Source organism: Pelophylax lessonae (genome assembly GCF_965119305.1).
Source record: "Pelophylax lessonae genome assembly, chromosome: 5".
NCBI classification, from domain to species: Eukaryota; Metazoa; Chordata; class Amphibia; order Anura; family Ranidae; genus Pelophylax; species Pelophylax lessonae.
In genome coordinates this window covers 474763445-474776150 of record NC_138772.1, presented here as the reverse complement: position 1 = coordinate 474776150, position 12706 = coordinate 474763445, and the positions used below count along the sequence as shown (strand labels likewise).

The following is a 12706-nucleotide window of genomic DNA, read 5'->3' as shown; positions in this document are numbered from 1 at the left end:
GATCGGATCGCACAGCGGTTCACACTTGTGCGATCCCATCCTGTGCGAACTGCACGATCGCACTGCGATATGCGATCAAACTGGGGGTGTCGTAAAGATTACATTGACACCCCCAGCGGATCGCATTTGGCAGTGTGAACTGCCGGGGGTGCGTGTGCGATGCGGGAACAGGCTGCGAATTCGCAGCCTTCCCGCATCGCAATAGTGTGACCCGAGCCTTAGTCCTTTCAGTTTTAGCTGAATGCATCTACCTTTAGGCGATCCTGAAAACTCATCTCCTCATGGGCCATACACTGTTCAAATCTCAGCCAGTTCTTGGTGAACCGGCCAAGGTTCAAATTGTTCGAGGGCAGGCTGAACATACCAAGTCCATCAATTGATCAACTTGGGTACAACCAGATTGCCGGATTCTCTTGGGATTATTACTAGTGGCTGCTATAGCCGCTAGGAATAATCACTGTCTTTTCCCGGCAGGGATGGCTTCCCCAGTTTGCCCCCCCCCCCCCCCCAGGAGAAGACATTTGCCGATTCCCCTGTCAACAATGTTTGCGTTAATGGAGGAATTGTGCGAATTTCACACTGTCTATGGCCTGCCTAACAACTAAATGTTTACTTTCTTCATCAGCTCATCCCTTATTGCCATTACTTTTCTACCACTTGCTCCCCCATTTAGATTGTAAGCTCTCACAACCAGAGCCCTCTGAGCCCTTGCTTTGCATTGTATTGTAACTGTATTGTCTCCCCTTATTCTGTAAAGCACTGAGGAAACTTGGTGATATATAAATCCTGGACAAGAATAGTAATAGTTGTCACATAGCAGCATTCACAGCTCTGCAAGAGTGAAAATTGGAGTGGATACCCACTGAGTGGATACCAGTAATCTTCCTTACAAAGTGGCTTGGCTTTTTCTTTTTTTCCATAGAGACAGGATCCCTTTAAGGGCCATTTCACACCAGATGCAGTCCAATGAGTTTTATTCTGCATCAAAAACGATGGACAGTGCTTAAGGCCCCTTTCACACTTGCACGAATTGTCCTGCAACTTAGGACTGCAAAGTCACAGGACAAGTCGTACTGTAGGATTTACAATGAGTACCCCGTTCATATCTGTGCAACTTCAAGTCGCAACAACTTCAAGGTAGTAGGCACTACTTGGTCCGACTGATGCATTTTGGAGGTGCATAGACCAAGATTATACATGCATTGTTTCAAGTCCAGTCAAAATCATCATGCAAAAATCACACAACTTTTAGGTCGCAGAAGGGTGAAAAGGGCCTAACATGTATTCCAATAGCCAGCAGTGCGTTCCAGTGCAGTCAACAAAAGTAGAATATATGCTGCATTGTTTTGTATGGAATGCATCTGTAATGTGGCAAAACGCATCAAAAACGCACGCCCTCAACTGAGATCAAAAATAAAAAATAAGGAGACAAAAAACGCACTGAATGCATCAAAAACAAATCTGGAAAGCAGAAATTGTGGTGTGAACCAGCTCTAAAAGTAGAAATTGGTTTATGAGCAGATACTGGGTAACTATAAGACAATTACATGCACAGGATCATTTTAACAGCTAAAGCATGCAAAGCCTTACCCAAACCCCCAAAAAATATATAGAATATATTGCAGCTTACCAGTCCTTAAATGCAGTGGTTGCATTCGTTTTCTTATTTCAGCCCCCCCCCCCCCCCCCCCCGTACCGGATTGGCTACACTCACTGCATATATGGAGAATCAGGACTGCCACCCAGACTGCTTTCCTGAGTTTGAGTACAAACACCTCCTCTCCATCTCAATTAGGGGGCAGGGTAATTATAAAAGATACTTAAAGGCAGATAGTTTAAAATTTAAGTTTACAGGCGATCCCCACTTTACAAACATAGGGTCTGTAGACTTGTTCTTAAGGCTGCATTCACATGTCAGCTTATAATCGCGGGCAGAACCGCCGCGGTTCCGCCCGCGATTCGGAGATTTATTGCAAATCGCGGGACGCCTAGCGTTGCCCGTTGATTTGCAATAGCCCCCCAAACGCCGAGCGATGTTGCCGCGATTTACGCCCGCCGAATCGCGGCAACATCGCGCAAACAAAATCACGGGACGCAATACGCTCCAAAAAAGTACAAGAGCTTCTTTGGAGCGTATTGCGTCCCACGATTTTGTTTGCGCGATGTTGCCGCGATTCGGCGGGCGTAAATCGCGGCAACATCGCTCGGCGTTTGGGGGGCTATTGCAAATCAACGGGCAACGCTAGGCGTCCCGCGATTTGCAATAAATCTCCGAATCGCGGGCGGAACCGCGGCGGTTCTGCCCGCGATTATAAGCTGACATGTGAATGCAGCCTAAGTGGAATTTGTATGCAAGTAGGAACAGATACATTTTTTAAGTGTAGCTCCAGCCAAAACAATTTAAGTTTTTTTTAGATAGCATAGGGAAGGGTTAACACCCCTGTAACATTTGTTTTGCGGTCTGTGCCCCTGTTCAGAAGAAGATTTTACCTCAATTTCTGTCCTTATGATAAATAGATTTGGAAAATTTTGGGTTGTTATGGAAACAAGGATTAGTGATAAAGATTCAGTGGAGACATCTTTTTCCCATGAGAACTCTTACAGGAGTGAATTTCCTTCCTAGGGGTGGATTTCTTCTCACTTCCTGTTGTCTCCGTCCGTTTGGAAGTCAGATGTTTGTAACCCGGGGACCGCCTGTACTGTCAATTCGCAGGAAGTTGCAAGGACACTGGATTTTTGGCAAATCACCCAGTATTTTTCTGTATTTGCAGAGAATGTTCTTAGTCTGAAAAAAAGAGACGAATGCAAGCACCTCATCTAGGGATTGGTAAACTGCAATATATTACATCTTTGTTCTTGGATTTAGATCTATGATAAGACCCCTATAAAGCTGACAGTTATCCCAGACTGATCATGTGACGACTATCTCCAGGAACCTGCAGGCACAATCATCATCCAGGCTGAATTTTCTTCAATTTGTTTTCTCTGCCAGCATCTGCAATTCCAGACCCCCTGAATAAAAATGAAGCTTGGGAGAGGAAGACACATGCTCAAGCCTAACTCATTTGTTAAAAATAAATAATAAAATGTAAATAATTATTTAGAGGGCTGATTGTGTTTGCAGTCTTTAGTTAGTACCAGGCAAAGTATGGCCATAAATATATACAGCTGCCCACACCCTGAAGACTTGAGTGACAGGCTTTCCCTATGTAAATTAACCACTTGACGTCTGCTCACATTGCTGCTACTGCAGCAATGTGGCTCGTTATGGTCCAGCGACGTAGACCTACGTCGCTGGACTCCTCCCCCTGTAGGCGGCGTTCGCGTGCCGCCGGAGGCGCGCTTCCGCTGTTTTCAGTCACAGAGGGAGTCGGGCCAGGGGAGGAGCGGTGGCTATCGCCGCTGCTCTTCCCCGATCGTCGGGGGAATCGAGTGTGGAGATCCGCCCGCTTGTGTAAACAGAGCGGGTGGATCTCCTAAGTGACAGGCAGGGTCAGATTGCAGGGTTCAGCATAGCTGAACATGCGATCTGTCCCTGACTCACTCAGTCACCTCCCCCCACACACGTTAGTAAGCACCAGGCATACATTAACCCCTCCAATAAAATTAACCCCTTCCCTGCCAGTGTCATTTTTACAATAACCGTGCATATATATAGCACTGATTACTGTAGTAATGTCACTGGTACCCCCAAAAGTGTCAAAAATGTCAGTCAAGGATCCGATCTGTCCGCCGCAATGTCGCAGTCCCGCAAAAAAAAAAACACACCAAAAAAAAAAAAACACCAAAAAATTACAGAAATCTTTCCCTTAGTTAGTAAACGCAATAACTTTTGCGCAAACCAATCAAAATACGCTTATTGTGATTTTTTTTTACCAAACATAGGTAGCAGAAAACAAATTGGCCAAAAATGTAAAAAAAAAAAATCTGATTTTTACATTTTTTTGGGGGGGAATTTCATATAAAAAAAAAGTTTAAATTATTGTTATTTTTTCAAAATAAACGCTCTTTTTTTGTTTATAGCGCAAAAAGTAAAAATCGCAGAGGTGATCAAATACCACCAAAAGAAAGCTCTGTTTGTGGGAAAAAAAGGACGTAAATTTAATTTGGGTACAGCGTCGCACAACCGCGCAACTGTCAGTTAAATTCGCACAGCGCCGAATTGCAAAAAGTGGCCTGGACGTAAGACAGCAAAATCCTCCGGTGGTAAAGTGGTTAATAAGTTACACAATACTTTGAATTCTCTAAAGCTGAACTCAAGGGAAAAAAAACTAAACTACGCTTGCAGCCTCCTACCTCCAAAGCACTGCAAGGGTTAAATGCTCGTCTTTGTCTAGGGAACCCTTGTTCACCCAATCTTCCTCCTCTCCATGTGGCTGGTCCCGCAAAGCTGCTTCCCTTTGCTGTTGGTCGCAGACACTGAAAGTCATTGCATACAATGCAAAACTAGCAATCCTGCATTGCAAGGCCCACCCACAACCCCAAGCATCGGGGGGAAGCACCGGCTGCCGGGGAAGTGAAGGATAAAGTAAATGCTTTTTAATGGTACTGTAGGCAAAGAATTAACATGCAAAGGCGAAGTTCACCTTACAGGCATATTTGAGGTTACACTTATATTTAGGGTGTAACATGAACATAGACACATTCTCTGACCCTTCACCCAGAAACCACCCCCTTCTACTTACCTGAATCACAGGGTGCTTCTCCTGGAGCGTCCTACGGACTGTTTAATTTAGCATGGGTCCACTCACATAGCTGCATCATCCATTGAAAGAAGTCTGAATAGAAAGACTTCAAGTCCCATGTCCAATTAGGTGGCAGCACCATACTTGTAGTCCATCAATACTTCCTCCAGCCCCATAACTGAAGAGCTGTACCTTAGTGCAGACCTAGGGCTGGAGGAAGAGTCTGTAGGAGCCAGAGCATTGCACCCCTCATCCACCGAGCATGGCTGCAATGCTATGCAAGTATCAATGCAAAATGTAATAAGACACACATTTTCTTTATATGGCTTCTTTCACACGGCCGCTCCGGTTTTTTTGTCCGCTGCGGCTTTTTTTTTTTTTTTTTTTTTTTTTTTTAACGGACACGGATGACACTTGTGTCATCCGGTCCGTATGTCTGCATATCATCCCATCCGTTTGCAGATGATATACGGACATTATGTATGTCTATGGGGATTGCGGATGACATCGCTGACATCCGATTTTGCATCCGTTCTGTTTTTTTTAACGGAGGAAAAATAGGGTTCTGTTCCATTACAAAAAACGGAACAGAACTGAAAGGACACAAATCGGATGTCAGCGGATGACATCCGCAATCCCATTGACAAGCATTATGTCCGTATATCACCCGCAAACGGACATACGTTCCGGAACGTCCGTGTGAAAGAGCCCTTAAAGCGTTAGTAAAGTCCACTCGGTGATCTTTACCTACAATTAAGCCTATAATAAGGCTTACCTGTAGGTAAAATGAATATCTCCTAAATGTGCACCGTTGAGGAGATATTTACCCTGGATGCTGCCGCTGACATCACTGATGCATGTCTTCTGAAGGTCCGGCATACAATGCCGGACCTTCAGGGCACCGTGCCCTAACAGAGGGATGCGCAGGAGTGACATCATTGCGGCTCTGGCCACTCACATGGCTGGAGTCAGCGAACCTGGAAGGCAGACCGGGGGAAATGGTCAGCGCTCTCAGCAGTGACAGTGCGCCGCTGGAGGGCTTTGTTTTAAGGCAAGTATTTCATGATGTGCTAGTATGCAATGCATACTAGCACATTATGGTATTTTTCGCAGGGTTTTACTACCGCTTTAATGTCGTTGCATTTACTTAATTTGTGAAAAAGATGGACTGTGCCTTAAAATGCATTTTTTTTATCCTATCCTCCAATCCCCTTCTTACCAATCCTGCCTGGGGTTAAAGCAAAACTAAAGTCCCACTTTCTAAACCTGTGAGCAGGCAGGTCCTCTCTGCAAAAGAAGAAACCTACCTGCCCACAGTCTTCTGTAGAAGGTTCACTGATCTGTGAAAACGCAGCTCCGTTTACATCCCGGCATAGATCCTGTGTACTGGGGTAACTCCTGAGTATAAGCAGGAGTGAGATCATCCCGCACCAGCCAATCAAGCCACCAAGGTCTATTGCTTATATACTGTTCCCCGCCTGCGGGGACCCTTGCCGCTCCAGTTTCGGTCACTCTGATGTCCGAGGGGGGGGGGGGGGTTATTTCCTCATGCTGGTGTAAGCTCCAAGAGCAGGGCCCTTCTATCCCTTCTGTACTTGTATTGTCCCGCTCCGTATTGTAAAGCACTGGGCAAGCTGTTGCCACTATATAAATCCTGTATAATAAGAATTTTATCCAAAACTTGGGCTTCAAAGGGTTAGTTCATCTTTTCAGGGTGAAAATTTTTTTTTTTAAAAAAAAGGTGAACACCATGCACTCTCACCACCCCCAAATCCCAGCTGTACTTACCTCTGTAGGTAATGAGCTATTAGTGCCCACACAGCCAGGGTTTGGTATAGGGATATGAAATCTGCGGGGCTTCCTGTATGGATAACAGTTGTGTTCTGTGCCTGCACGGACCAATCAGAAAAACTCTGATCTGTCCTGGATATGCTGCACAGAGAAGAAAATGAGGAGCGGGGATTGAAAATGCCGACTTTACAAGGATGACAGTGAGAGGTCAGTGACAGCTCAGTCACAGAGTGATGAACAACTCATAATACAGCAGCGGTAAGGCCCACCTATGTGTGTGTTGCTGTCATAAAGGGGATAAGGTACTATAGACAAAAACCAGCATTCAATCCTTGCAGTACATGGAGAGGGTAGTTTAATAGATCCTCACCTCAACTGGGTACCACAAACCAAAAAGACAGTTTATTTTTAACATTCAAAGCAAAGCCCCTCCCCCCTCCCCCAATCTACCCACGTCTTTGCTTTATTTTGTTGATAAATCAATTCAATTCGAAAAATGACCCTTAGCTTTTCTGGCTGTGGCCATCTTGACTAAGGGCAGATGATTCATGTAGCATTTACTTGGAAACGATCTGCTCTTATCTCAAGCATGCAGGAAGGAAGGTGAAAAAAACCCTCCCCCTACCCTCCTGAAGACAACTGGGATGTATGACATTTGCCTAGGCAAGAAACCAGAAAGTAACTGAGAAAAGGTAGAAGAAAAGTAAATACAATATACTTTCCTATCTAATTTACTAATGCTAGCAGCATGAGAATTCAAAATGATCAATGTCACGTGGGAGAGTGAGGTTCCACTTTTAGAATTTTCTCCGGAGTTCAGTATTAAAGGCATAGTCCACCTTTTCCACAAACAGTCTATGCAGGCAAGGAGCATTTATAGATAAAAACAACTGCAGCTCTGATCAAAAAGTTGGATAATGCTCTTGCTATAGTTGTAGCCATCTATGTCCACTACATTGCCAAAAGTATTGGGACGCCTGCGCATATTTATATATATATATATATATATATATATATATATATATATATATATATATATATATATATATATATATATATATATATATATATATATATATACACATATATATATATACACACATATATACACATACACACACACACACAAACACAAACTTTTATGGCATCCCAGTCTTAGTCTGTAGGGTTCAATATTGAGTTGGCCCACCCTTTGCAGCTATAACAGCTTCAACTCTTCTGGGAAGGCTGTCCACAAGGTTTAGGAGGTCTATGGGAATGTTTGACCATTCTTCCAGAAGTGCATTTGTGAGGTCAGGCACTGATGTTGGAGGAGAAGGCCTGGCTCGCAGTCTCCGCTTTAATTCATCCCAAATGTATTCTATCAGGTTGAGGTCAGGACTCTGTACAGGTCAATCAAGTTCCTCCACCCCAAACTTGCTCATCCATGTCTTTATGGACCTTGCTTTGTGCACTGGTCCAAATCATCTGTTGGGGGGGGGGGGGGATTATGGTGTGGGGTTGTTTTTCAGATGTCCAGTGAAGGGAACTCTTAAAGTGGAAGTAAAGCCTACTATCGTTTTTAGCCATGTGCCATAATGCTGCACATGTGATCGGTTATGACTCCAGCCATTGGATGGTTTGACCGTTTGGTTGAGAGCACAACCAATGGCAGTGTTAAGCCCCGTACACACGTAGCGATTGTCGGCCGTAAATATTCGGCCACCGACCGATCGGCCGATTGTCGGCTTGTTAGTATGATGCTTCCGACAACTAATTTTCGGCCGAACGGAATCTGGCATGCAGACTTTAAAATTTTTGTTGGCCGTCACCAGAACGGCCGATTGTTCGCAAGTCAGTACAGAATTCGGCCGACAAACAGCAGATTAGCAAGACTGGGCATGCTCAGAAAAGAAAAAACACACGGAAAGTTAACCATCACATGACATCACTTCTGCAGTCGGCTGTTGTTGGCCGACAAAATTCGTGTGCAGTCTTTAGCACTTTTCAGCCGACAGGACAGCACCGGACAAAAGACGGCCGATCGGTCGGCAGACAATAGCTATGTGTGTACGGGGCTTTAGATTCCCGGTAGTGTCCCGGAAATGTAACTTTTTACTTATGCTTTAAAGCCTCAGCATACCAAGACATTTTGGACAATTTCAGGCTCCCAACTTTGTGGGAACAGTTTGGGGATGGCCCCTACCAGTTCAAACATGACTACACACCAGTGAACCAAGCAAGGCCAATAAAAGACATGGATGAGTGAGTTTGGGGTGGAGGAACTTGACTGACCTACACAGAGTCCTGACCTCAACCCGATAAAAACACCTTTGGGATGAATTAGAGCGCAGACTGCGAGCCAGGCCTTCTCTCCAACATCAGTGCCTGACCTCACAAATACACTTCTGGAAGAATGGTAAAACATTCCCATAGACACACTGCTAAACCTTGTGGACAGCCTTCCCAGAAGAGTTGAAGCTGTTATAGCTGCAAAGGGTGGGCCAACTCAATATTGAACCCTATGGACTAGGAATGGGCTCGGACGTGTTCTGATCGTAGTCCCAACCCACCTAATGGCACTTTTCCACTGCAAGTACCGGCTCGGCTCAACTCGGTCCTGCTTGCTTTTCCACTGCTGGTACCGCATGGTACGATGTTGGAACGGTTCGGTACGGTATGGTTTGCTTTTCCACTAAAGTAGTACTAAAGTTAAGTGGGTGGGATAACAACGGGGTGGGTGGGATTCTCTGACCAATCAGTGGCTAGTAGTGACTGCATGTAAAGGATTGTGGGATATGGTACCGGGTATGGTACATGTTGGAACCACAATCGAGGTGGTACTGTTTTTGAGAGCCGTACCGTTCGGTTCCATGCAGTGGAAAAGCGCCGCCGTACCGAACCGTTCCTATACCATACCATGCGGTACCAGCAGTGGAAAAGCACAAAAGCGAGCCGAACCGTTTGGTTCCATGCAGTGGAAAAGCCCCATAAGTAATCCCACCAGGAAGCCGTCACTGCACACCACCAATTATAGGCAGCGTGTATGTATGTGCAGCTGTGGGCCAGGAAATACCTCACTGCCTAGGATTGGCAGTGTACAGTGACCGCTTCCAGGCGGGACTACTCAGGTGGGCTGGAACTAGAAATGGGATCGGTTGTTTTCGAGTTCCCACCTGCCCGGATCCTGCCAGGAAGCCCACACTGCACTCCACCAATCACAGGCACTGAGACATTTCCTGATCTGTGCAGCTGCAGCCTGAGAAATGTCTCAGTGCCTGTGATTGGTGGAGTGCAGTGTGGGCTTCCTGGCGGGATCCGGGCACGTGGGATCCCTAACACGTCTGAGCCCATCTCTAGTTGGGACTACGATCCGAACATGGGATGCCATTAAAGTTCATGTGAGTGTAAAGCCAGGCGTCCCAATAGTTTTGAGAATAGTGAACCTCCGAAAACCTGGCTGTAAAACTCCCAGAGGTGGCGTCATTACATACTGCCTTGTTACTAGGACGTTGCTAAGACCCCCCCAGGTGATCCAAGCCCCCCTCGTGTGCTCTCTCCCCCCCTATGGCAGATAGTGGATGACATGTGTAGGGATTGGAGAGCTTACTTCTGTGATGGTGGAGGTGATGATGGGGGGGGGGGGGGGGGGGTGGTAGTAGTGGTGGCTGGGAGCGTCTTAGTAACAGGCCAGGATGATGTCATTGTTGGAAGTTTTTCAGTCAGGCTTCAGGAGGTAAATACACGGCCCCCACCTATAGTAAGGACGGAATTATAGCCGCACAGTTTGTGCCCCGCATTGGTAGTTTTGTGGTAAAGGTGAAGTGACCCTGTAAGCTGGGTGACGGAGCACAAGCTGTGACTGGAGGAGGGGATACATACCGATCCGCCTGGGCCCGGGGCACACACACATTCTCCCGTCACAACAAGCTGCCAACATCCAGGACAGAGCAGCGCAGGAGAGACAGAGGGACAGTCCGACATGGGAGACACACAAGAGATAGCAGCAGAGAGACGCACAGACACTCACTACCTGCGGCCCCCCACCGGAGCCCGGCCACCACCGTACTGCCCGGTACTGCCGCCCTCCCTTCCGCTCAGCGGCGCAAAGCTCCGTGACGTCACAGCCAGCGATTGTCCTTCACAGACTTCTACGTTGTGGAATGGGATCGCGGCCCGTTCGCCACACCCTCCGCCCCGCCAATGGCAGAACCCGCCCGTCCGCCGAGACACGCCCCGCTCTGTTCTGAGTGGCTAGTCAGACGACGATCTCTCCGCCCCTCTCCAGGCGGCTCTTTGAAGTGAGGTTGCCAAGTGCGGAGATAATGGGGATAGGCGGGTGATGGGCGGGGCAGAGTGACAATGTATATAGAGCTGGCTCACTGCAGCAGAATACTAATGATAGGAGGGAGGGGGCGTCCCTGTCTCTGAAATCCCTCCCCCCTCCTATTACTACATAAAGGCAGGGTGGTCACTATGGCTACATTCTAAGCCATTTGTGCTTGTTTGAAAAATGATGTATGTTCTTAAAGCGGTTGTAAACCCTAGAAACAAAAAAAAAAACAAAAAAACCTGCAAGACAAAGGCATAATGGGCTAGTATGCATCGCATACTAGCCCATTATGTGTAACTTACCTTAGAACGAAGCCCCGACACGGACCCCCGGACATCGCTGCGGGCGCTGCCATGATCCCTCGCCGTCTCTTCCGGGTTCGGCGGCTCCGGCGCGGTGATTGGCCGGAAGAGACGGCTCCGGCGCGATGATTGGCCGGAGCCGCGATAACGTCACTCCCGCGCATGCGCGTGGGAGTGATTTTTCCGGCAAGCTCCCGGCAAATTAATTGAAGGTCCCCCCGGACCTTCAGAGCGCATGCACCGCTCGCGCGAGCGGCTGCATGCACTGTAAATATCTCCTAAACCATGCCGGTTTAGGAGATATTATTTGTACCTACAGGTAAGCCTTATTATAGGCTTACCTGTAGGTAAAAGTGTCAAAAAGCGGGATACTACCGCTTTAAAGAGTGTGTGTGTGTGTAAGGCTCCTTTCACACTTGTGCGATTTGGGACTGCAAGTCGCATGACAAATCGTACTCCATGATTTGCAATGAGTATCATTCATACCTGTGCAACTTCAAGTCGCAGCGACCTCATAGTTGTCCCTGCACTACTTTGGTCCAACATTTATGCGTTTTGAGATCCACCGACCTCAAGATTACACTGGCATTGCTTCAAGTCCAGTCAAAATTGCAGTAAAATTGCGTGACTTTTAGGTCGCACAAGTTTGAAAGGGGCCTTAGCTCTCCACTCCCCCCCCCCCCCCCCCCCAGTTTCTAAGGCTCAATTCACACCTATGCATGTTGCTTTTGAGCGTTTCTGTCGTGCTGTGTAGACCCCTCAAAAAGTATATATTTTCTGAAAGCAGAGACTCTGCAGAATAAAATGGTGTCTGCTGCAATTATTTATGTTGAACAATATGTGGATAGTTATTTATCAAAAGTGTATTTTAGGAAAAAAAATACACTAAAATTAATCTTATTAAAGACAAACACAATATATGCCCATTTTTTGGGCAAAATATAAAATATGGGGTTACATCAAATAAATAAATACCAAACTTGTGAAGTCTTAAAACTGTGCACGCCTGTGAAATCATCAAAAACGACGGTACCTAAAATTCTCCATAGGCAACGCTTTAATAGACTTTATAGGTCATTGGTTTAGAGTTAAACATGAACTGCGGCCCCAGAATTATTTCTCACTCTAATATTCACAAGAATACGTCACATGTGTGGCACAATTGAGGTTTATATACACATACCTGCCCTATGCTTCACTTTTAATATAGAGTGTGCGCAAGGGTGCTTTCAATTTTTTTAATTAATATTTTGATTTTTTTTACACTTTTTAATTTTTTTTACTTTATTGCCATCACAAGGGGGCTAACAAGCCCCTTATGTAATAGCATGGGAAGATGGCAGGTATTCTCTATAGATACTTTGGGAGTCTATTTGACCCCCCATTGTCTTCCCTGCCCTCCGATGCAGCTACCGGTATTCCAGCACAGGACCATTCTGGAAGAAAACCTGATGGAGTCTGCAAAAGACCTGAGACTGGGACGGAGATTTGTCTTCCAACAAGACAATGATCCAAAACATAAAGCAAAATCTACAATGGAATGGTTCACAAATAAACATATCCAAATGTTAGAATGGCCAAATCAAAGTCCAGACCTGAATCCAATCAAGAATCTG

At 46.1% G+C, this 12706-nt stretch overlaps 1 protein-coding gene across 3 annotated transcripts in view; it reads right to left on the bottom strand.

Moving 5' to 3' along the window:
- Positions 1-10575, bottom strand: part of PDP1 (pyruvate dehydrogenase phosphatase catalytic subunit 1) — a 35125-nt gene extending 24550 nt beyond the window's left edge. Inside the window, exon 1 of one of the 3 annotated variants that reach the window (XM_082259905.1) lies at positions 10338-10575. In XM_082259905.1, the coding sequence (XP_082116031.1) occupies positions 10338-10395 (58 nt within the window). In that variant the 5' untranslated portion in view covers positions 10396-10575. The remainder of the gene's footprint in view (positions 1-10337) is intronic. The other 2 variants (XM_082259906.1, XM_082259907.1) reach the window with 2 other exon arrangements.
- Positions 10576-12706: the final 2131 nt, after the last annotated feature.